This window comes from Dreissena polymorpha, unplaced genomic scaffold, assembly GCF_020536995.1.
Source record: "Dreissena polymorpha isolate Duluth1 unplaced genomic scaffold, UMN_Dpol_1.0 chrUn006, whole genome shotgun sequence".
In the NCBI taxonomy this organism is placed as follows: Eukaryota; Metazoa; Mollusca; class Bivalvia; order Myida; family Dreissenidae; genus Dreissena; species Dreissena polymorpha.
Window position 1 is genome coordinate 565798 of NW_026273320.1, and position 26703 is coordinate 592500.

At 37.7% G+C, this 26703-nt stretch overlaps 1 protein-coding gene across 1 annotated transcript in view; it reads right to left on the reverse strand.

Moving 5' to 3' along the window:
- Positions 1 to 26703, reverse strand: part of LOC127863368 (YEATS domain-containing protein 2-like) — a 40562-nt gene that overhangs the window by 7671 nt on the left and 6188 nt on the right. The window contains exons 2-13 of the mRNA XM_052402864.1: positions 23638 to 23742; positions 21767 to 21864; positions 21391 to 21483; positions 20888 to 21094; positions 17972 to 18075; positions 17295 to 17456; positions 14356 to 14467; positions 12142 to 12186; positions 11214 to 11397; positions 6738 to 8703; positions 2097 to 2173; positions 744 to 823 (exon numbers count right to left, since the gene is read on the reverse strand). Of these exons, the coding sequence (XP_052258824.1) occupies positions 744 to 823; positions 2097 to 2173; positions 6738 to 8703; positions 11214 to 11397; positions 12142 to 12186; positions 14356 to 14467; positions 17295 to 17456; positions 17972 to 18075; positions 20888 to 21094; positions 21391 to 21483; positions 21767 to 21864; positions 23638 to 23731 (3222 nt within the window). The 5' untranslated portion in view covers positions 23732 to 23742. The remainder of the gene's footprint in view (positions 1 to 743; positions 824 to 2096; positions 2174 to 6737; positions 8704 to 11213; positions 11398 to 12141; positions 12187 to 14355; positions 14468 to 17294; positions 17457 to 17971; positions 18076 to 20887; positions 21095 to 21390; positions 21484 to 21766; positions 21865 to 23637; positions 23743 to 26703) is intronic.

The following is a 26703-nucleotide window of genomic DNA, read 5'->3' on the forward strand; positions in this document are numbered from 1 at the left end:
GAACGTGAACAGTCTGCAAGTTACTCGCAGGCTGTTCTGGTTTTATGCTCGTTGCATTTTCAATTTCATGGTTGATGGAGGAAGATACAGAAAAATACTTTATGAGCCCATCTGTTGAGACCACCATAGGTACTTGCACCAATAGGCACATATATCAAATCATATATATCTCTTTTCTATACTTAATGATCATATGAAACAAAGACTGTTGTCTTTAGGGTATAAAATACAAATAACCAGTTAGAATTCCCATATTTCACACAAAGAAATCTTTTTCTGTATTCTATGGCTGAAACAACAACAACGGACTTCCCAGTGACATGATGAACATACATATGCATATATAGTGTATGAGAGGGAGGGTATGGCAGGTGGTTGATGGGGGTGTTTTTATTGATGCAAGTTCATTTTGTACCCATAGACTCATATGGTTAACAGCATCATCTAAAATATATAATATTTTTTCTTACAACAATGTGTTTATTATCTCTGATAGAAAAATAAATATCTTATAGCAAGGTGGATTAGTTCAAATATTTTTATTTCAGCTTGAATGAATAGAAAGCCTAAGGCTTATTTGAAACTCTCTCGAGTCCGTTTCCTGGTACTAGAACCAGTACTTGGTGTCTCTGGGGGAGATCTTCCCACAGTAGGGATTGAACCCGTGACCTCCCAGTCGCAAGGAGGACAAGTGGGTTATTTTTATCTCTGAAAGAAAGAGAACAACTATGTTTGAGTTTCACCTCTGATGCCCTGCGTTTTCCGATGTTCCAGGACAGCCACTCCTCCCGAGACTTGGCGCAGTATGGATGTAGAGTCTTACCTGTAAAAACAGATATGAGCCGGAGTTAGATGCATGTGTGTACAGTGTCATCTGATCTATATTAGCTGTGCATACTGCACAGGTTAATCAGGGACCACACTTTCCAACTAAACGGATGTTCACTACGAAGAAACTTTCTTACAAAGAAAAATACCACAAATACAAAAAGTTTTATCCCTGGACTACACAGGTTAATATGGGAAGATAATTTGTGCACATACATTACACCCCGTTTTCCCAGATCAGGGCTTGTATGAATAAACAAGAGATTTTACTCTCACTGTTACACACAAATAACAATATCAAACAAGAGATGTGTTTGTCAGAAACACAATGCCCCCTATTGTGCCGCTTTGAAGCCATATATTTGACCTTTGACTTTGAAGGTTGACCTTGACCTTTCACCACAAAATGTGCAGCTCCACGAGAAGTAAGTAAGAGATTGAATAGAGAAATGATTTTTTTTTTTTTTGACCTTTGACCTTGAAGGATGACCTTCACCTGGACTTTTTACCACTCAAAACGTGCAGCTCCATGAGATACACAAGCATGCCAAATATCAAGTTGCTATGTTCAATATTAAAAAAGGTAAAAAATACAATGCTAGTTGACCTTTGACCTTCAAGGATGACCTTGACCTCGACTTTTTACTACGCAAAACGTGCAGCTCCATGAGATACACAAGCATGCCAAATATCAAGTTGTTATGTTCAATATTAAAAACGGTAAAAAAATACAATAATAGTTGACCTTTGACCTTGAAGGATGACCTTGACCTCGACGTTTCACCACTCAAAACGTGCAGCTCCATGAGATACACAAGCATGTCAAATATCAAGTCGCTGTGTTCAATATTAAAAAAGTCATCACCAAACTTTAACGAAGGTTAAAGTTTTAGGAAAGAAAAAAACAATGATATTTGACCTTTGACCTTTACGGATGACCTTGACCTTTATTTTTCATCAAAATGTGCAGCTCCATGAGATACACATGCATGCCAAATATGAAGTTGCTATCTTCAATATTGCAAAAGTTATAAAAGTTTAACCAAGGTTAAAGTTTTGTGACACACACATACAATGACTGACTGACACAATGACAGACAGACAGACAGAAAGACAGGCCAAAAACAATATACCCCCAATCTTTCTATCCAGGGGTATAAAAATTAACATTTATTTGCACGCCTAATACATGAAACGAAAAAGAATTTCTATAATCATTATTAACACATTCCATGCATACATTATAAAAAACTATAAATCAAATTTACCGTGGCTGTTTGACACAACTGGATGGCGGATGATTGCAGCCCTTATGAGTGATGTCAGGTCTGCATAATCACAGATGCTGAAAATGTGGATGCACGATCATTTAGTGCTAATAAATACTGGAGCTGCACTCTGTGAAAATTGGGCTTTATTCATGTGCATAAAGTGTATTCCTGGATAAGCCTGTGCAGTGTGCACAGGTTAACAAAGGACATCACTCTCTGCTGAAACTGGATTTTCATTTAAGAAAGGGACTTCCTTTAGACTGAAAATACCTTTAAGCAAAAAGTGTTATCCCTGATTGATCTGGGACAACACTTTTTGCATATGCATAAAGCCTGGTTGTCCACGAGTGCGGCTCAAATACTGTATTTGTTTTACCAATGCCAGGATTGGACAAAAGGAATGTAACTGTATTTGTTTTGCCAATGCCAGGATTGGACAAAAGGAATGTAACTGTATTTGTGTTGCCAGTGCCAGCATTGGACAACAGGAATGTAACTGTATTTGTGTTGCCAGTGCCAGGATTGGACAACAGGAATGTAACTGTATTTGTGTTGCCAGTGCCAGGATTGGACAACAGGAATGTAACTGTATTTGTGGTTCCAGTGCCAGGATTGGACAACAGGAATGTAACTGTATATGTGTTGCCAGTGCCAGGATTGGACAACAGGAATGTAACTGTATTTGTGGTGCCAGTGCCAGCATTGGACAACAAGAGTGAGGCACAAACTGTATTTGTGTTGCCAGTGCCAGGATTGGTCAACAGAAATGTAAACCTGGGAAATGAGTTCTTTGGCAATTATATACACTGGCATGGCTGGTATTATTATTAAACCAAAAGCAAAAGAGAAAACAAGAGGGCCAAGATGGCCCTAGTTCGCTCACCTGAGGGGAGTCGGTTCATTCAATCTTTACCAAAATGTCAAACTTTACCTAGATATTGTCCAGACAAACATCCTGGTCAAGTTTCATCATTATTGAACCAAAACTCTGGCGCATGGAGTGTTTTTATTTTTGTAAGATTTGACCTGGTTACCTATATTTTGAGTTGACCCCCCTAACCAAGCATCAAACTTTGCTTACAAAAATAAATATGACCAAGATTCATAAAATCTGAAACAAAATTGTGACCTCTAGAGTGTTTACAGGGATTTTGTATAATATAATGAAAATTTGAACAATCTAAAGGCAATAATTATGGCATTTATTATGTGATTTTGCTCATTATCAAACTTGACTGAGATCTTTCAGCAACTTTGATAAAGAATGCTTGAGAAATGTGAATGCTAGAGTGTTTACAAACTAAATGTGGACGGACGAATGGAGGACAAAGACCAATCCTAAAACCTCACCTGAGCAATCAGGTGAGCTAAAAAGTGTGTTTCACCAATCTGAGCCATTTTTCAAATTGTCCGAGAAATCAATAAAACCAATTTATTGACTAAGTTTCACAATGATTAGGCAAAAAATGCGACTTCTATAGTGTTCAATCACAAGGTTTCTCTCTAGTCACATAAGGAAAACTGCCCCACCCCCCTCGTGGCCATTTTTTTACCGATCTGGACCATTTGCAAACTCATCTGAGATATATATAAAACCAATCTTTTCACCAAGTTTCATGATGATTGGGCAAATAATGTGACTTCTAGAGTGTTCACAAGCTTTTTTTACTATATAAATATAAGAAAACTGCCCCCCCCCAGCAGCCATGTTATTTAACTGACCGGAACCATTTTCAAACTCAACTCTTGTATCAAGGAAACAAATGTTCTGACCAAATTTCATGAAAATTGGGCCAAAAATGTGACTTCTAGAGTGTTCACATGTTTTCACTATATACATATAGAGAAAAATGCCACGCCCACTGGCAGCCATGTTTTTTCACTGATCTGGACCATTTTTAATCTCGTCCGAGATATCAATAAAACCAATGTTTTGACCATTTTTCATGATGATTGGGCAAAAATTGTGACTTCTAGAGTGTTTACAAGGTTTCTCTATAGCCAAACAAGAGTGCCAAACTGTCACAAGATACGCCCGTTCGAAGGTTTTGGACACCATGCTCAATGCTTGAAAGTGTCCTCAAGACCTAGTTATTGACCCGGCATGACCCATATTTGAACTTGACCTAGATATCACTTAGATGTAACATCTGACTAAATTTGGTGAAGATCAGATGAAAACTACTTCAATTAAAGAGCGGACAACATGCTTAATGCTTGAAATGCACTATGTGACCTCGTTTTTGACCCGGCATGACCCATGTTCGAACTTGACCTACATATCATCTAGACACAACTTCTGACCAAATTAGGTGAAGATCAGATGAAAACTACTTCAATTAGAGAGCGGACACCATGCTAAATGCTTGAAATGCACTAAGTAACCTCGTGACCTAGTTTTTGACCCGGCATGACCCATATTTGAACTTGACCTACATATCATCTAGACACAACTTCTGACCAAATTTGGTGAAGATCGGATGAATACAATTTGAATTAGAGTCCGGACAAAGTGGCGCCGTTGAAAATGCACTAATTGACCCTATGACCTAGTTTTTGACCCGGCATGACCCATATTCGAACTTGGCCTATATATCAACTAGATGCAACTGCTGACCAAGTTTGGTGAAGATCGGATGAATACAATTTGAAATAGAGTCCGGACAAAGTGGCCCCTTTGAAAATGCACTTATTGACCCTATGACCTAGTTTTTGACCCGGCATGACCCATATTCGAACTTGGCCTAGATATCAACTAGATGCAACTGCTGACCAAGTTTGGTGAAGATCGGATGAATACAATTTGAAATAGAGTCCGGACAAAGTGGCCCCTTTGAAAATGCACTTATTGACCCTATGACCTAGTTTTTGACCCGGCATGACCCATATTCGAACTTGGCCTAGATATCAACTAGATGCAACTGCTGACCAAGTTTGGTGAAGATCGGATGAATACAATTTGAATTAGAGTCCGGACAAAGTGATGCCTTCCGCCCGCCGCCCGCCGCCCGCCGCCCGCCGCCCGCCCGCCGCCAAGGGGTTTCACATAATACGTCCCGTATTTTATACGGGCGTATAAAAAGGAAAACTGCCCCACCCACTGTCGGCCATGTTTTTCAACGGACCGGAACCACTTTTGAACTCAACCAACATATTATTGAGGCAAACATTTTGACCAAATTTCATGAAAATTGGGCCAAAAATGTGACTTCTAGAGTGTTCACATGTTTTCACTATATACATATAGAGAAAAATGCCCCGCCCACTGGCGGCCATGTTTTTTCACCGATCTGGACCATTTTCGAACTCGTCCGAGATATCAATAGAACCAATGTTTTGATCAACTTTCATGATCATTGGGCAAAAATTGTGACTTTTAGAGTGTTTACAAGGTTTCTCTATAGCCAAATAAGAAAAACTGGCGGCCATGTTTTTCAACGGACCGGAACCCCTTTTGAACTCAACCAACATATCATTAAGACAAACATTTTGACAAAGTTACATGAAGATTGGGCATGAGATGTGACTGCTACAGTGTTTACAAGTTTTTCTTTTTTTTGACCTAGTGACCTAGTTTTTGACCCCGCACAACCCAGTTTCGAACTCAGCCGAGATTTCATTGGGACAAAGCTTCTGACCAAGTTTCGTGAAGATGGGACAAGAAATGTAGCCTCAAGAGTGTTTACGAGCAAATGTTAACGGACAGACATACGACGGACAAAGACCGGTCACAAAAACTCACCTGAGCAATCAGGTGAGCTAAAAATATATCAAACAGTTCAACCAGCTTTTATTTCGAACTTGTCTGAGACATCAATTGAACCAATGTTTTGACCAATTGTGACTTCTAGAGTGTTTACAAGGTTTCTCTATAGCCAAATGAGGAAAACTGGCCTGCCCACTGACGGCCATGTTTTTTAACGGATCGGAACCACTTTTGAACTCAACCAAGATATCATTTAGACTAACATTTTGACAAAGTTACATAAAGATTGGGCATGAAATGTGACTTCTACAGTGTTTACAAGTTTTTCTTTTTTTTTACCTAGTGACCTTGTTTTTGACCCGACACGACCCAGTTTCGAACTCGACCGAGATTTCATGGGGACAAAGCTTCTGACCAAGTTTCATGAAGATCGGACAAGAAATTGGGCCTCTAGAGTGTTTACAAACCAAATGTGGACGACGGACGGACGGACAGACGACAGACAAAGACCGGTCACAAAAGCTCACCTGAGCAATCAGGTGAGCTAAAATCACTATTTGCTCAATACTCCAGCTTACAATGGCTTCATAACTTTATTTTTACAGAAATAATTGTCAGGCTGTTGTATGTAAAGAATAATTAAAATTGGAATATGGATTTAAAGCAACAACTCAAATAATGCAGCTCCTATTTAGATTGTGATCAATAAAACTCATTAAAAACATTATTTCAGCATTTGATTTTAAGCCTTCTAGAACATAAAACAATATAATGTACACTACAATTGTTTATTATATGCTGGCTTTCTCACCAAAAGAGATTAAATAGTCTGTCATTCATCAATGATTATAAATATTTGTTATTTCCTTGAAGAAAGACCATATTTTGAAAATATTTACAAAACTTTACATGTTTACATGAAACAATCTTACCATAATGGTTTAATAAACTCCGGAAACTCTGCGTCTCTATTTTGCTGCTGTTTTCTTCTTTTGGGTTCCAGCACAATAATTTTCTTTTCTTTTTCAACACCACTGTGAAGTGTATGCATTTCAGACTTCATTTCATTTACAACAATTATTTGTTTTTGCTTTTGATTACTTGATGATATAGTCACTGGCATTTCCATCTCTTTAGTAGCTATAGAAACTTGTGGCAACCTTGACCCTAATAAACTTGACATTGACCTTTCAGGCTGAGAAGTGGAGTTCAAGGTAACACAACTTCTTTTAGCATCATCACTTGGTACAACAATTAGCATAGTTTTTTCCTGAGATCTAGATTCCATGCCTGCCATTTTCCCTGAGATATTTGAGACACTATTTACACACTTCAATAACGTCTGTGATGTGGTCACAACTGAATGACCTTGAACCTGTGTTACCATGGATATGGGCGGATGAGAGGTCACCGGTACTATGACAATATGATTTGACAGATTCTTGTGAGTCTGTGATGGAGGTGATGTGATAGTTATGGAGTTGCTTGCAGATGAGATTCTGGTGTTATTTGCATTGATCTTATCAATGTTTTTGTTTGTAGACACTTGATTGGTCAAGACCAGTCTTCCGTTGTTCTGATTGTTAGTGGTTATTGCACTGGCATGGTTGACAAGGATCACATTTCCATTCGACTGTGACACAGCCAGATTATTAAACGGTGAAGAAAGTAGCGACTTACCCTTCCCAACAATCTTATTGTTCATCGTAGCTGGTACAAGAATTAGTGGCTGCTTATTTTGATTTCCCCCAGCCAACTTACTGTTCAAATTGCCATTCATTAAAATCACACTTTGTTCATTGGTATTGTTTGCATTCAGTTTTTGGCCTTGTATATGCATTAATCCCTGGGGAGTGACCTTGAGTTGACCTCTAAAGAGAGATTGTGAACCGGGGGTCAACTGCTGGACAGGCATGGCTATTTGACTAGGGAAGGTATTGCGAACATTTGGCGTACATGCCTTGAGTTTGCCGGTGTTCACTTCTGGGGAAATATTAGGCTTTGTAGTCAACAAACTGGCCACTTTTCGCGCAGAGCTACTCGTGTCAGGTTTAAGAAACAACACTGGCCCATTCTGTGTCAATGGTTTTCCTGTCACATCGCTCTGCTGTGATATTTTCACTACAAACTGACCAGACTGGTTTGCAATCACCTGGGAAGATGCATTTGTTTTGGGCAGACTGGTAGTGAGAATAAGTGCCTGAGATCCATGAGACACAGTGTTACACTGTCCTGTAATTGGTGTTGACTGAGACCTAATAGGTGACGATGCACTAGAAAACACTTGCTGAGGAATGAGAAACGTTTTTCCCTGACTGTCAGTGCACTTCAGGAATATAAGACCAGCATTTTGCGGTGGATTTGGGGAGGAGTTAACCCTCCCTGGCTGAGAACTGGCTACTGGCAGTGATAAATGCTTGATCTGCTGACCTCCAGTTATGCTTGTTAACACCAACTGTTGAGGCACAGCAAAGTTAGTAGTATTTCCAGTCGTTTTCACCGGACTCAGAGCAATCAGCTGAGGTACTGAATTCTTCTGCATGTTACCTTGACCTATGACCTTGTTGTCAAGGACAACAGTTGAGGTCAAAGAACCAACACCTTGTAGCACAATATTTCTTACCGGAGAACCAGTTGATACTTGATTGACACTAGTACTGTTGCTATGAGAAAACACAGTCTGTTTAGTCGGCGTCAAAGGTGCAACCCTCAACAGTCCTGGTGAGCCAGTCTGACCTAGTCCCTGTACAGGGATCAAGGTCAAAGGTTGAGAGGTCGCAAAACTGGCTGACCGTGGGGCAGGGACAGAGGTGGCCCCTATGGTGGATGAGATCAGAATGCTGGCATTCATTGGGCTCTTTTCTGGGGTACTTGGGTCCGCAGCTGCAGTGCATTTACCTAGGAAAAAACACAACATAAAATTAAACTTCCAACAGCGAAAACTGGGCTTAATGCATGTACATAGAGTGTCGTCAAAGATAAGCCTGTGCAGTCTGCACAGGCAATTCAGGGATAACACTTATTAACTAGACTGTATTTTCGTTAAGAAGAGGCTTTTTTAAGCTGCACAGGCTAATCTGGGACACCACTTTACACACATGCATTAAGCCCTATCTTCCCATAGCCAGGCTAACTTTATATTTCTGATCATAGAAGTTTACACATTTACATAATATTTTAAAAACTTAAACTACAATAACCAAAAACATTTTAAATGTAAGGACAAGACATTTTAATGCAAGTCATAGTTTGCCAATAATGAATAAAACAAGAGCACCACATAACGGGTGCCACGCTCGACTGCGGGTGCAGTTTTAAACAAGAGCACCGCCTTGCGGGTGCAGACTGCTCATCTATTTTCTTTTCAAAGGTGAAGGGACTCTCATTTTCAATCACAAAGGAGGGAGGGGTGGAGTGAAGAGGGGTTTATAGTGTGGGGTTGTGGACATTTATTACATTATCTTCCAAAAAAGCGAAAAAAAAAAAAAAAAAAAAAAATAGGGGGCGGGGGCGATGGGGGGGGGGGGGGGGGGGTATTTTTTGGGTGCGATGGTTGGACGGTATTTCAAACATAACCGTTTTTAAAAAAAAATGGGTGGGGGGGGGGGGTTATTTTGTGATGGGGGTGGTGGTAATTTGTGAGATGAGATTAAAAAAAAAAAAAAAAAAAAAAATCAAAAAAAAAATTGGGGGGGGGGGTGGGGGGGGTGGGGTGGGGGTATAGTGTGAGGGTGTGGTGGTCATTTGTGAGATGATCTTAAAAAAAAAAAAAAAAAAAAAAAAAATTAGGGGGGTGGGGCGGAGGGGGGGAGGGGGGGAGGGCACGGGGGATGGTTTGGGTGGAGTCTATTGTGGTATGTCAGGTAAGAGTAGTTTCGTCAAAGTATCAATCAAATCTAATCATAAATAAAGAAGTTATGGCAATTTTAGCAAAATTTAATAATTTGACCTTGAGAGTCAAGGTCATTCAAAGGTCAAGGTAAAATTCAACTTGCCAGGTACAGTAACCTCATGATAGCATGAAAGTATTTGAAGTTTGAAAGCAATAGCCTTGATACTTAAGAAGTAAAGTGGATCGAAACACAAAATTTAACCATATATTAAAAGTTACTAAGTCAAAAAAGGGCCATAATTCCGTAACAATGACAACCAGAGTTATGCAACTTGTCCTTTTACTGTACCCTTAGTTTGTGAGTGTTCCAAGTATGAAAGCAATATCTATGATACTTTAGGGGTAGAGTGGACCAAAACATAAATCTTAACCAAATTTTCAATTTTCTAAGTATAAAGGGCCCATAATTCCGTCCAAATGCCAGTCAGAGTTACATAACTTTGCCTGCACAGTCCCCTTATGATAGTTCATAAGTGTTGCAAGTATGAAAGCAATAGCTTTGATACTGTAGGAATAAAGTGGACCTAAACACAAAACTTAATCAAATTTTTAATTTTCTAAGTATAAAAAGGGCACATAATTCTGTCAAAATGCCAGTCAGAGTTACATTACTTTGCCTGCACAGTCCCCTTATGATAGTTAGTAAGTGTTGCAAGTATGAAAGCAATAGCTTTGATGCTTAAGGAATAAAATGGACCTAAACACAAAACTTAACCAAAATTTTCAATTTTCTAAGTATAAAAAGGGCACATAATTCTGTCAAAATGCACACCAGAGTTATCTAACTTTGCCTGCCCAGTCCCCTCATGATAGTAAGTAAGTGTACCAAGTTTGAATGCAATAGCATTGATACTTACTGAGAAAAGTGGACCTAAACGCAAAACTTAACCAAAATTTTCAATTTTCTAAGTATAAAAAGGGCACATAATTCTGTCAAAATGCACGCCAGAGTTATCTAACTTTGCCTGCCCAGTCCCCTCATGATAGTAAGTAAGTGTACCAAGTTTGAATGCAATAGCATTGATACTTTCTGAGAAAAGTGGACCTAAACGCAAAACTTAACCGGACGCCAACGCCGACGCCAAGGTGATGACAATAGCTCATAATTTTTTTTCAAAAAATAGATGAGCTAATAAATGAAAGCTTGTCAGAATTTTGTTATTTTAGAGGTCACAGTGACCTTGACCTTTGACCTAGTGACCCAACAGTGGGTGTGGCATGTAGAACTAATCAAGGTGCAGCTACATATGAAGTTTCAAGTTGTAGGTTGAATCACTTTGATTTTAGAGCCAATGCTCAAAACCTTGACAAAATGTCAAGGTTTTAGCACGACACGGACGGCAGACGACAACGGACAAGACAAGCTGGCTATGACAATACCTTGGGTTTTCTCCGAAAACAGCCAAGCTAAAAAACTGAATTAATATAGGTAATTGTTTATGAGTTTGATCAAAAAATCTGTTCATTAATGCATAATTTAGTAAGATAAAAAATAAATCATAATTATTTTAAACACCATTTCCAAGCTTTTCGGTTACATGGCCATAATCATGATCATCTGGAGGCTCAGTTTTCACCACACTGGTCCCCTGCATATCACTTGTGCTGTTTATATCATGGTCTGGTTCCTGCTTGATTGCAGAGCCACAGGAGGGCTTGGAAACGGGAACCGCATCTCTCTCTAGCTCTATATCCACCACCTGAAATGCAAACACAAGAATTCCTGATCATAGCATGTTCACATATTGTTTCACACTATGAAAACAGATTACTTGAACATTTTTACTTTTTTTCAGACATAAGGTAAACATTTGCTCAAAACATAATCAAGTTAATTATTATTTATGTTGGTTTAAAAGACATACCAATTTTAGTTAAGTTTAGATTCATTGTCCACAAATTTTATAAAGGTGCAATACAAAAACGTCAAAAAAGGACAAATGAGCATAGGTACTATATTCTTTATTGCAACATTGTCCACTGTATATGATTGTTAAATTTACCTAACAATATCCAACAGTAATCTGTTTAGGGGTATAGTACAAATGCACCCACAGGCAAGAGATGTCTACCAAGACCAAAGGCTAAGGCGGTCATTACTGTTACAGAGGTGGGAATATTGTATTTACCTTGAAACATGTCTACATTTATTTTATAAGGACAAACTAAACTGTTACAAACATGGAACAAAATTAATATAAAAAAACAACAAGAAACCATCAATATTGAAATGTTATATACATTTGAATAAGCGCATATCAATAATTTGTTTGAATGGAATTTTGGGAAAACTCCTGTTATTATTTTAAGCATTAAACACAGAGTATTCTTCTTATTATAGCCCAATCAAGATATGGCATATTAAAATTATGCAGGGAAGGGTTTATTGAAATATATCATGGGAAAGATATCTGTTGATTGAAATGATGAACATTTATTCTTACTGTTTCAGATCCGAGAGTCTGCAGCCCTGTGTAGGTTCTGTCAAGCTGAAAATAGAAGAACGATACCTAAATATTTTAATATTTGACAGCATGGATAATCAGGTCATCTCAGGCCAGATAACCTGGTAATCCGAACAATATCCATTCAAATAACTACCATTCTCATATATGTCCTTCAATGCTTATCTATTATATGATTTAGTTTATTGAGAGTATGACCTATCTTACAATTCTATCTGGGTTCCCCCAGGAAATGGTGGGATGTAAAGCTACAACAGGATGGGTTTGGGATGGTTATGCCCTCCAAAGTGTACACAAACATTTTTCAGCATTAGTCACCTAATGGTCCATTAGTACAATACAGGTCATACTTAAATATGTCTTCATACATTTTGTTTTACTTCCTTGCTTAATACAAATATACCAAGAATGCTTGATTCCTGTAATTTGTTTGTGCCAAAATACATCTTTTCATTCTAATAAATGTTTAATTCTTTACATTCACACAATTAAATGTGTACAGATCTACACATTTTCATTTGCTGTTGTTTTTCTCTCAATCAATTGAAGTTGTTATTGTACTGTCCTGAGTATGACACACACAAATCATAAACACAAATAAATTAAGTTTAAACGTCTTGTTTTTTATAAGCAACATTTGCAATAACTTAAAAAAATATAATATATGCAACTGTAGCAAGTTAAAGCTTATTTTCATTTAAATTGTGACCTCCTTTTATAAATTCAACACACTTTGTTGCAATGTTTCAAATACAATGGATAATACACTATGCAGCTGCAGCTATTGAGAATGCATTAAAGAATGTAATTTTCAATGCCATGCTTTTTATCAAAATTGCAGTTGCAGCCAGAAAATGCATCAATTAGCTTTGGCTCATGATTAAACCTGATTTTATTGATTACTACACCTTATAAACAAGTGAGATCCTCCTGTTGATAAAAGGGGTATACTTTACATTTATGCTATGTCTGTGGCTAATTACGGAATATCACTGCAATTAAGGACATGGCAGACAGGTACCTGATTAAGAAGGGATGTCTCCTGCCATTAGCCATAATTGCCTTAAGGAGAAACCTGAAAGCTTTGTTTTTATGCCCCCGGTAGGGTGGCATATAGCAGTTGAACTGTCTGTCAGTCAGTATGTCAGTCTGTCCGTTCGTCCGAAAACTTGAATGGTCATAACTTTTTCAATATTTAACATAGTAACTTGATATTTGGCATGCATGTGCACCTCATGGAGCTGCACATTTTGAGTGGTGAAAAGTGAAGGTCAAGTTCATCCTTCAAGGGCAAATGTCTAATATATGGTGTCTGTCCGTCCGTCCAAAACCTTTAACATTGGGCATAACTTTTTCACTATTGAAGATAACAACTTGATATTTGGCATGCATGTGTATCTCCTGGAGCTGAACATTTTGAGTGGTAAAAGCTTAAGGTCAAGGTCATCATTCAAAGTCAAATGTCAAATATTCCATCCGTCCAAAAACTTTAACATTGGCCATAACTTTGTAAACATTGAAGATAACAACTTGATATTTGGCATGCATGTGTATCTCCCGGAGCTGAACATTTTGAGTGGTGAAAGGTGAAAATCAAGGTCATTCTTAAAGGTCAAATGTCAAATATTCTGTCCGTCTGAAAACTTTAACATTGGCCATAACTTTTTAAATATTGAAGATAGCAACTTGATATTTGGCATGCATGTGTATCTCATGGAGCTGCACGTTTTGAGTGGTGAAAGGTCAAGGTCATCCTTTAAGGTCAAAGATCAAATTGTGCAATATTGAAGATAGCAACTAGATATTTAAAATGCATGCGTATCTCATGGAGCTGCTTATTTTTGAGTGGTGAAAGGTCAAGGTTATCCTTCAAGGTCAAGGTTAAATTTGGCAATATTGAAGATAGCAACTCCATATTTGGCATGCATGCGTATCTCATGGAGCTGCACATTTTGAGTGGTGAAAGGTCAAGGTCATCCTTCAAGGTCAAAGGTCAAATATATGGCTTCAAAGCGGCACATAGGGGGCATTGTGTTTCTGACAATCACATCTCTTGTTTAAGTAAAATCACAAACACACAATTTAAGACATAAACATTTTATCAAAAATATTGTTTCACAAACCACTTAAACAATTTTATTTAACTTGTCGATTTCGTTTCAGGAATGAAAATCTAAATGCAGTGACTCATACCTTGAGATTGTGAATAATGTCCAGTCTCTTGTTTCGCGTGTCTCGAAAATGAAGCTGGACTCTCACAGGGAACTCACCCCATCCCCGCCGGGTAAGATGGAATGGATGCTCACTGAAATGTTGAATTGGGGAGAAAATTACATGATAAGTTCATCAAACATTTTGATGCAATAAAATTAAGGTTTTGTTATTTTGTAAAAAAAAATCTTTCTATTTTAAAAATACTAGTAATCACTCTGCTATCTAGATAAATGGCATAATCAACATTTAATTACCGGTACAGGCTAGCAATAGACAACACTTAGGTTGGTGTTTAATGCGTATACATTAATTTAGGGAGGCTTGAAAAACCTAAACATTGACCCTTTGTGAGTAATTCAATCCAACTAACTGTATTTGATGCTTACATTGTATTATATTCTTCCCATACTTTTTAGATCTTATTATTATGTTTGATCATTAAACAAGAGGGCCTGAAAGGCCCAAAGTCGCTAACCTGAGATTCAAAGGAACTGACCTGTTCTGTGCAGCCCAAGATGTCATTAGAACAAAATGATCTTACCAACTTTCATGACTAGTGAAGCCACGTTTTTCAACAGACCAGAAAGATTTTCATACACATCTAAGATATCATTTAAACAAATAATTACTGACAAAGTTTCATGAAGATTCATAAGTCCATATAAGGAAAAATGCCCTGCCCACTGGTGGCCATGTTTTTCAAGCAAATGGAACCAATTTCGTACTTGTCCAAAATATCATTGGGACAAATTTTCTGACAAAGTTTCATGATGATCATACAATAAATATGGCTTCTAGAGTGTTAACAGGGTTTTACTATAGCCATATAAGGAAAAATGCCACGCCCCCTTGGCAGCCATTTTTTTCCACCAACCATTTTCAAACTCATCCAAGATATCATTGGGACAAATCATCTGACCAAGTTTCATAATGATCGGACAATAAATGCGGCCTCTAGAGTGTTAACAAGGTTTTACTAAAGCGTGATATATAGCCATATTAGGAAAAATGCCCCGCCCCCTGATGGCCATGTTTTTTAAGCAACGGAAACCATTTTCGAACTCAACCAAGATATAATTAGGACAAATCTTCTGAACAAGTTTCATGAAGATAGGAAATAAAATTAATTTGGCCTCTAGAGTGTTAACAAGGTTTTACTATAGCCATATAAGGAAAAAATGCCCTGCCCCCTGGCGGCCATGTTTTTCAACCAACCAGCATCATTTTTTAACTTTTCCACGATATTATTGGGACGAATCTTCTGACCAAGTTTCATGAAGATCGGACAATAAATGTGGCCTCTAGAATGTTAACAAGATTTTACTATAGCTATACATGTATTTAGCCATATAAGGAAAAATGCCCCGCCCCTTGGCAGCCATGTTTTTCAAGCAAACATAACCATTTTCGAACTCATCCAAGATATCATTGAGATCAATCTTCTGACCAAATTAAATGAAGATTGGACAATAAATGTGGCCTCTAGAGTGTTCACAAGGTTTTACTATAGCCATATTTAGCCATATAAGGAAAAATGCCCCGCCCCTTTGCAGCCATGTTTTTCAAGCAAACATAACCATTTTCGAACTCATCCAAGATATCATTGAGACCAATCTTCTGACCAAATTTCATGAAGATTGGACAATAAATGTGGCCTCTAGAGTGTTAACAAGATTTAACTAAAGACATATAAGGAAAACTGCCCCGCCCCCTGGCGGCCATGTTTTTTCACCGATCTGGACCATTTTCGAACTCTTCCGTGATATCAATAAAACCAATGTTTTGACCAAGTTTCATGATCATTGGGCAAAAATTGTGACTTCTAGAGTGTTCACAAGGTTTCTCTATGGCCATATAAGGAATACTGCCCCGCCCCCTGGCGGCCATGTTTTTCAACGGACCGGAACCATTTTTGAACTCAACCAACATATCATTTAGACAAACATTTTGACAAAATGACATGAAGATTGGGCATCAAATGTGACTTCTACAGTGTTCACAAGGTTTTTCTTTTTTTTTAACCTAGTGACCTACTTTTTGACCCAGCATGACCCAGTTTCGAACTCAGTCGAGGTATCAATGGGACAAATGGTCTGACCAAACTTCATGAAGATCAGACAATAAATGTGGCCTCTAGAATGTTCACAAGGCAAAATGTTGACGACGGACGACACACGATGGACAAAAGGCGATCACAAAAGCTCACCATGACAACGTTGTGCTCAGGTGAGCTAAAAAAGGCTTACAAATACTTTAAACATCAAATGAAGTCATTAATTTAAACAAACTAATTTCATAAGAAAGCATTCAAAAGATTATACATTTTATAAAGCATGATGTGATATTCGGTCAATACATGCTTGATGTCCTGATAATATTTGGAAGGCAAGGACACGGATGATGATTTTTATATCTTTCATGTTTGTTCTTTGTGTATTTTCCTGTGCTCTTTTGTTAAAAAGGAATCAAACACACTATTACACATTAAGTGTGAATAATACCTCAATCTGTTTTTTCAATAATGCATTATGTGCAGTTCTACCTCTTGTATTTATAAATTTTGACAAATAATAATGAAAATGGACACTTGAAAATATAATTGAATCATTTAATTGATTTTACTATAAAACTTAATGATTACTTTTTTCAAATAATCAAAAAATAAAACTCTGTCCATCCTTGTATGAACAGTTTAAAATCCAGTTTGAAACATTCATGGAAATAAGCGTATTACCCTAAACATTTAGAATGAATATTACACAAATACATTCAGAACATAAACATTAACAGATTTGTTTAAGAAAATCACCCCAAAAGATTTCCATTGCAAGTTTGATGTCTATCCCATTTCACATAATACAGTCTTTCTTATAATTCTGATCAAGAATTGTGAAGTGACACAAAGACCCCTAACTCACCTAACTTGCACGAGGTCATTGGGCCGGTAGCTAGGATGCAGGAAGAACCAGACCTTCTTGACGATGTCGCTGATGTTTGGACGCTCCTTGGGACCTCTGACGTACACCATCCATTTGTGAGTGGCCTGGTCATTCTCATCACGCTGATCTGCTGGGATACTCCTGGGGAAACAGAGACAATGTAATTTATTTTATGCTTTCCGCAAGTTTATAGAGAAATATCAGTGGTTTTAAAACTGATAATTCACTGTTCCAAACAGTGAAAATTAACAGAGAAAAAAAATTCACTGTTATACTGAGAAATGACTTTGTTTTCATGTGAATTAAAATCGATATTGCACCAAATCCAACACATATCCTCTAAATGATTATCCGATAGCAATTATATGTATGGTATATGTGGTGTAATATCTGATGGGATACTCTTTGGGAAACATGGACGCTATCAGATGATTATCCGATAGCTATTATATGTATGTTATATGTGGTGTAATATCTGCTAGGATACTCTTGTGGAAGAATGCATACTATCATATCCAATTGTAATCACAAGTAGAGCGCTCATATGTGGTATAATATGAGCCATATTCTGGTTAAACTGGGTTTAATGCATACAAATACACTATTTTGTAAGCAAATGGCTACATACCACTAATACACAGCCTATTGCTACCTACTTTGAGACATTTCCCACTATTATTCTCCTTTTCAGCTTGTATCGTCCACATCGTGTGTCCAGATCACCATGGACTCCATTAGATGCAGGCATTGAACTGACAGCCTGTGGAAATATATCATTCAACCTGATTACCCAGTGTATAATTAATGAAATTCAAACATACAGTAAAATATTTGGTATAATTTTTGTGACTCAGTTGGTGGTTTTTAATAAACAAGAGGTCCTGAAAGGCCCAAAGTCGCTCACCTGAGATACAACGGAACTGACCTGTTCTGTGCAGCCCAAGATGTAATTAGAACAAATGTACTGACCAACTTTTATAAAGATCGAACAATAAATGTAACTTTTAGAGTTCGAATAAGGTTTTACTATAGCCATTTAAGGATAAATTCCCCACCCCCTGGAGGCCACGTTTTTCAACAAACCAGAATCATTATTGTACACATCCAAAATATCATTAAAACAAATATTCTGACCAAGTTTCATTAAGATTGGACAATAAATGTGACTTTGAGAGTGTAAACAAGTTTTCACTATAGCCATATAAGGAAAAATGCCCCACCCCCTGGTGGCAATGTTTTTCAAACAACCGGAATCATTTTTTAAATCATCCAAGATGTCGTTGGGACAAATCTTCTGACCAAGTTTCATGAAGATCGGACAATGAATGTGGCCAAGATATCATTAGAACAAATGTTCTGACCAAGTTTCATGATTCGACTATAAATGTGAGTTTTACAGTGTTAACAAGTTTTTACTATAGCCATATTAGGAAAAATGCCCCCCCCCCCCTGTGGACCATGTTTTTCAACAAACCGGAACCATTTTCGAACTTGTCCAAGATATAATTGGGACAAATCATCTGACCTAATTTCATGATGATTGGACAATAAATGTGGCCTCTATAGTGTTAACAAAGTTTTATTATAGCCATATAAGGAAAATGCCCTGCCTCCTGGCTGCCATGTTTTTCAACCAACAGGAACCATTATTAAACTCATCCAAGATATCATTGGGACAAATCTTCTGACCAAGTTTCATGAAGATCAGACAATAATGTAGCCTCTAGAGTGTTAAAAAGGTTTAACTATAGCCATATAAGAAACAAGGGACAAAATTGTCACAAAACCAGGTTTTCATTGTGAAAAAAAAATCTGATAAAGGGAGAAAACTCAAACTGAACTTTTGAAATGACCAAAAAAAATTAACCCCCTTTGTAAGTTTTTTTTTTTTTTTTAATCTATTTTTAGTCGTGGCGACCTTGACATTGGAGATATTGACGTGATTCTTTCGTGGGACACACCGTCCCATGATGGTGAACAAATGTGCCAAATGATTTTAAAATCTCACAATGAATGACATAGTTATGGCCAGGACAAGCTCATTTATGGCCATTTTTGACCTTTGAACTCAAAGTGTGACCTTGACCTTGGAGATATCGACGTAATTATTTCGCGCGACACACCGTCCAATGATGGTGAACAAATGTGCCAAATGATTTTAAAATCTGACGATGAACGACATAGTTATGGCTCGGACAAGCTCATTTATGGCCATTTTTGACCTTTGAACTCAAAGTGTGACCTTGACCTTGGAGATATCGACGTAATTATTTCGCGCGACACACCGTCCAATGATGGTGAACAAATGTGCCAAATGATTTTAAAATCTGACAATGAACGACATAGTTATGGCCCGGACAAGCTTATTCCGCCAGCCCGCCAGCCAGCCAGCCAGCCCGCCAGCCAGCCAGCCAGCCAGCCAGCCAGCCCGCCCGCATTCGCCAATCTAATAACCAGTTTTTTCCTTCGGAAAACCTGGTTTAAAATGCCCCGCCCCCTGGCGGCCATGTTTTTCAACCAACTGCAACCATTTTTTAACACGCCCAAGATATAATACGTACAAAATGTCTTACCAAATTTCATGAAGATCTGACAATAAATGTGGCCTTAACAGTGTTAAAAAGGTTTGCTATAGCCATATAAGGAAAAATACCCTGCCCCCTGACGTCCATGATTTTTTAAACAACCGGAACCAATTTCGAACTTGTCCAAGATTTCATTTGCACAAATCTTCTGACCTAATTTCATGAAGATCAGAAAATAAATGTGTTAACAAAGCAAATATTGACGCCGCACAATGCACAAATGGCAATCACAAAAGCTCACCAAGCGCAACATTGAAAGCGCAAAAAGTACTACAGGTGTCCATAGGACACTCAAGACTTACAGCACATCACTGATGTATTCTTAAATGCAAATATATGAGCCATACTCTGGTTAAACCAACCTAAATATGTGTGTCTTGTTCTGTGAGAGCTGGTCATAATGCAAGTGCGTAAAGTGTTGTCCCAGATTAGCCTGTGCAGTCAGCACTGGCTAATCAGGGACGACACTTTCCGCCTTAACTTGATTTTCGGTAAGGAGGGACTTCCTTGAAACTAAAAATACCATTAAAGCGGAAAGTGTCGTCCCTGATTAGCCTGTGCGGACTGCACAGGCTAATCTGGGACGACACTTTACGCACATGAATTACGCCCAGTTTTCTCAGAACAAGACACATATGTGCGAAAGGTATTGCCCAAGATTAGCCTATGCAGTATCGATAAGGTAGGACTATGTCTGCTTTTATGAAAAAAAATTGTTTAAAGGAAGAAATTAACCCAGCCAAGTTTTCCAAAAGACCCGCTCTAATTATACTTCCTCGCACATATCGTAAATCTTTCATTTATCTAAGGCTGTGCACCCGAAGCAAAATTATCAAAATATTTATCATGAATAAAAGGTTCCTTAAATCATAACTAACGCAACCTGTATCAAAGTTTACCGGGTGAGAAAGTGACAGGGTAAAAAGTGACCCTGCATGCTGAAATTACAAGGATTTTCCTTATATCTGGACGCTTGTTCCAACTTACTTTACATTTTGAAGCCATCTGTCCGATCCTCTCTGACGCCTCCTCAGTTCTAGATTTTCCCTCTGGAGCCTCCGTCTTAACCTGAATACCCTCTTGTAGGGCCCTACTTTGGAGCTGGCCTGGGGTAGTCAGAGGGGTCCCTTTAGGGGCTTTACCAATGTACTTCCTCACAGTGGGATGTATCGTGGGAGGCTGGGTCACATTTTTCTATTAATTACAATAGAAATGATCATGTAACAAACAACTGGCCTTTAATTAAATACAAGCAATTATGATTTATTCAGATTCCTTTTAAAGTCAAAACAGAATCACGACAGATAGTTACAAATCATAGACCCTTAGATTTTTACTCAGAAAATATTTTCACAAATTAGTTCATAATAAAACATTTAAAATACAGTGAACTGTAGAGAAAATCAAAACAAATATCCACAACAAACCTTTTTACTATGGGCCCATTAATTTGATCTTTTAATTTATATCTGATTTATAAAGTATACTACCTGTTGCGTTTTTATTTGACTCGCATTTCCATAGTAACTGGCCACAATACAAGCTCGTAGACGATCCATCATAGCCCTGGCCATTTCCAGTTGCTGCAATCATTAGTCATTACATAGAACTGATTTCAGATAATTGTTGAAGATTTGAATGATAGCTTTTACTGCTAAACATTACCAAAATACAGTAAAATGCTTTTAAGGTCCTATTCAAATTACACAAATATTTTGACGCCATTTTATATGATTATCATTAAGATATTTACAGCAAATAATACATAGAACCAGTTCTATAACTTAAATATACAAATGAAAATACATGGACAAAAATGTTTATTGACAAAAAAAACATAAATAAATATAAATCTCACATATTTACCTCACTAATATTTAACAGCTCTGTCTCTTTATTCTCAACTTCCAGGTTAAACTGCTTGTCAATAATTGAAGAGATTTTCTTCTTTGTTGCAGCAGCAGCTGTTAAGAAGACACAAATATGAGTCACCAATAAAGTCATACCAATATTTAATACAACTAACACTTGAATATGAGTCACCAATAAAATGAATATGATACAGTACAGAGTGACTCTTATATAGGCCCCAAAACCTACCAGTTTTATAAATCTGTATTAATGGAAATGTCTTAATTCTGTTGAGATGCCATTAATTAGAAAGTTTTAAAGCTGATTGTTATAGTGTTCTTTTAAACTGAAAGCTGTGTGATAAAATTAAGTTGAAATCAAATAATAAATTTTAAGAATAAAACTCACTATTAACAAATTGTTTCATAAGCAATCTCAAGGCCATTACTTCAAAATGATAGTAAATACAGTCTTCCAAATGACTTGAGAAATCATATAAATACCATTATTTGGTCTTCCTATATTAACTTCTTATTTTACATGCAAATAGACATATAGAGTTATAGACTGGGATAAAATTGGCTAAGAGTTTGCTAATTCATCCTAGTTCTTATTTCTTTGTAATTTTATGAGGTAAATATTATATCTAAAAAAAAATTAAGCATATCAAAATATTTCCTTTTGTAATCACTGACCAGGAGTGTCAGCCATGAGAGAAGAAAATAGTTGAACGAACACATTTGATCGGAGTCCTAAGCAGACGGTTAACAAGAAACCGTCGGAGACGGGTGATGCTCCCCAAAGTTTTTTTGTCACAATATTGCACTATATATTCAGATAAAAGGAAACGTCTTGAGGGCACAGTAGTTGGGGGAACAAGAATTTTTGTATAGAAAATTTCAAAGGGCCATTACTCTGTGAAAAATCATCCGACCAGAACCCGCTGATAATATGCACATCTCCTCTTGGTAGTGAAGCTTCCCATAAAGTTTCATTGAATTCTGGTCATTAGTTGCTGAGAAATAGCCCGGACAAGAATTGCACTATATGTACAGTTAATTGAAAATTTCAAAGGGCCATAACTCTGTGACAAATCATCCGACCAGAACCGGCTGATAATATGCACATCTCCTCTTGGTAGTGAAGCTTCCCATAAAGTTTCATTGAATTCCGGTCATCAGTTGCTGAGAAATAGCCCAGACAAGAATTGCACTATATGTACAGTTAATGGAAAATTTCAAAGGGCCATAACTCTGTGAAAAATCATCCGACCAGAACCGGCTGATAATCTGCACATCTCTTCTTGGTAGTGAAGCTTCCCATAAAGTTTTATTGAATTCCTGTCATTAATTGCTGAGAAATAGCCCAGACAAAAATTGTGCACGGATGGACACACAGACGGACGGACAGACGAAGCGGGGACTATATGCTCCCCCTCAAAATTTTTTGGGGGAGCATAATAAAACCAGAGCATCAATGAGCCGCAATCTGGGGAAAACAGGTCTTAATATCACACGTGTGCCTAAAGTGCCATCCCAAATTAGACTGTGCAATCGATACAGGCTTATCAGGGACAACACTATCTGCTTGAATGGAATTTCTCATTTGAAGAAAGTCCCTTCATAGCGAAAATCAAGTTTAAGCGGAAAATATTGTCACTAATTACCCTGTGCGGACTGTACAGGCTTATCTGTGACGACACTTTATGCACGTGTATAAAACCTGGCTTTCCCAGAGGACGGCTTATTTTTGCTCTGGTTATAATAACTGTCTTCTTATTGCTTCAGTCAAATTGTAAGTGTTTGTACTACTTTTTTCTTCCTTTACGGCTGACATTGCCATTGGGTAAATAAGTCAGTGCTGAAATATCAGAGACTTCAGCTGACCTCCTTCCTCCAGCAGACGACGTCTCTTGCTCTGGACCTCAGACACATCCTCATAGTCAGGGTCCATCTCAATGTGCTGTCGCTTGGCCGCCATTCTCTCTGTGTCTGAAATAAAACATATTTTTTTAAACATATTTTTTATTACATTAAGTAATACAAAATATGTTTAAATATGCATCAAAAGCTTTGGGCTAATTGAAACGCTCTCCAGTCTGTTTCCAAGGTAGTATCTGTACTTTGAATCTCCCACAGTGGGGATCAAACCCAGGACCTCCCAGTCACTATGCAGACACCAGACTGTGCCATTGCAACATGAATAATAAATAATAAATCTACTGGTACTGCCACTGAACAATTACATAATTTTATGGAAAACAAGCACATTCATTGAATTGATATTCGCAAAAACAATGAATTTTGTTTATGGATGGGTACAAATCCCTGTCTTACTAAATACAAAACAATTAAGTGCAGGGTAATTGTTTTCATGAATTGCAGTTTTCCTCATTGATATCTATTTACCATGAAGTTTCATGTTGAAATCTTATACGAATCCGAGATATAGCCTTGACAAGTTACATCATACAACAACAACAAAAGGCAATAACTCTTAGTTAAGCAAATGAAGGGTTATAGTTCTTGTGCATGGCACTTCTTGCCATTGATTTCCACACACCCATGAAGTTTCATGTTGAAATGTTGTATTGTATCAGAGATATAGCCCTAAAACATTCCATCATAAAAAACAACAAAGGGCAATAGCTCTTATTTAAGAGTGTGAAGGGTTAAGGTTTATATGGCACTTTTCCTCATTAATAGCAATACACCTATTACTATTATGTTGAAGTATTGCATGGTATCTGAGTTATAGCCCGGAAAAGTAACATCAAATTAAAAACAACTAGAAATGGCGCTGCAGAGGCCAACGCGTATCCCCACGCCGCATGTTTGACCCAGGGGCGCCCCAGGGTTGGTAATGGGGCCATGCATAGTTGAGATTGACCGTATTGTCATAAGAGAAGTTCAGTATCAATTAGAAGTGAATCGGTGTAGAAATGAAGAAATTATAGTAAAAGTCAATTTTGGGTGGGTGTGGCCTATTATGGGCGGGGCGCTCCAGAGTTGGTAATGGGGCCATACATAGTGGAGATTGACAGTATTGTCATAAGAGATGTTCAGTATCAATTTGAAGTAAATCGGTGTAGAAATGAAGAAATTATAGTAAAAGGCAATTTTGGGTGGGCGTGGCCTATGTTGGCGGGGCGCCCCAGGGTTGGTAATGGGGCCATGCATAGTTGAGATTGACTGTATTGTCATAAAAGAGGTTCAGTATCAATTTGAAGTGAATCGGTGTAGAAATGAAGAAATAATAGTAAAAGGCAATTTTGGGTGGGCGTGGCCTATGTGGGCGTGGCCTATGGGGGGGGGGCCCAGGGTTGGTAATGGGGCCATGCATAGCTGAGAATGACCGTATTGTCATAAGAGAGGTTCAGTATCAATTTGAAGTGAATTGGTGTAGAAATGAAGAAATTATAGTAAAAGGCAATTTTGGGTGGGCGTGGCCTATGTGGGCGGGGTGCCCTAGGGTTGGTAATGGAGCCATGCATAGCTGAGATTGACCGTATTGTCATTAGAGAGGTTCAGTATCAATTTGAAGTGAATCGGTGTAGAAATGAAGAAATTATAGTAAAAGGCAATTTTAGGTGGGCGTGGCCTATGTGGCCGTGGCGCCCCAGGGTTGGTATTGGTAATGGGGCCATGCATAGTTGAGATTGACCGTATTGTCATAAGAGAGGCTCAGTATCAATTTGAAGTAAATTGGTGCAGAAATGAAGAAGATAATGTAAAATAACATAAAAAAATGAGTGAAAATCTCTGACCCGGCCCCGCCCCAACCCCCATAACTTTTGACCCAGGAGTCAGATTAAAATTCCGTCATTGTCACCGTCGCACATATGCTCATAGCTACCATGTATGTAAGTTTCAAGGTTCTAGTGCTTATAGTGTAGGAGGAGCAGGTGGCCAGGACGGACAGACGCACATCACCACAATATCCCCACTTTTTCTCCGAAAAACGTGGGGATAACAAGAGCTGTGTTTGTGAAACATAATGCCCCCTACTGCGCTTTGAAGCCATATATTTGACTTTTGACCTTGAAGGATGACCTTGACCTTTCACCACTCAAACAGACAGACAGGCCAAAAACAATATACCCCCAATCATTGGAGCATTAAAACCAAGGGCAATATCTCTTATTAAGGCAGTAGGGACCTAATGAAATCGGTAATATCAGGGCGATAACGCCGTATTTGGAAAGCGTTTGGCAACAATTGGATATCTACGTCAAAGTCCAGAAATAATACTTTAAACACAAAATAAATGAGTGCATTTTAATTAAAGACCTAAAAACACGAAATAAATGTGTGTGTTTTTATTTTAGAACTTAAATGTGTTCATCTCCTTAAGATTTATTTACTTTAAAATTAAATTCAATTTAATTGATTTGTTAGATTTTTTATTTTTGTTCATTTTATGTCTCAGCTGTTGATATATAGTTGCATAATGAAAGTACGTAAAAAGACCGCCTAAGTACCTTTTTAATCAACTATCCATTTCGTTTGTATGACGTATATCCACACTACCATGATTCCGTTTTAACTTTGAACCTTATCCAATCACAATCATAACAATTAAGTGAGCGCATCCATGTTCTTGTGGCCGCCTAAATGCTAAACATATGAGTCAACTCTACCATGGAAAAGAATTAATATAAGCTTTACGCTTTTTTTCTAATCCGTATTTTTTTTTACTTTGCAACAATGTATTGAATTGTATGATTACGAAATGAATAAATGAATGTAATATCGATAACCAATGTTGTTCTGCTGTTAAATGAAGACAGTTTATTGCAGACACATTACTATTACAGTATGTTTTATTTTCTATACATAATCAAATAATTCTCTTATCAATCGTAGCTTATGAATTACTACGTTTTAGAACTGCATAATGTTTCAAGAATTTCTGTGACTTATTGATACATTGAAATGCAGTTTGGTTTCTTT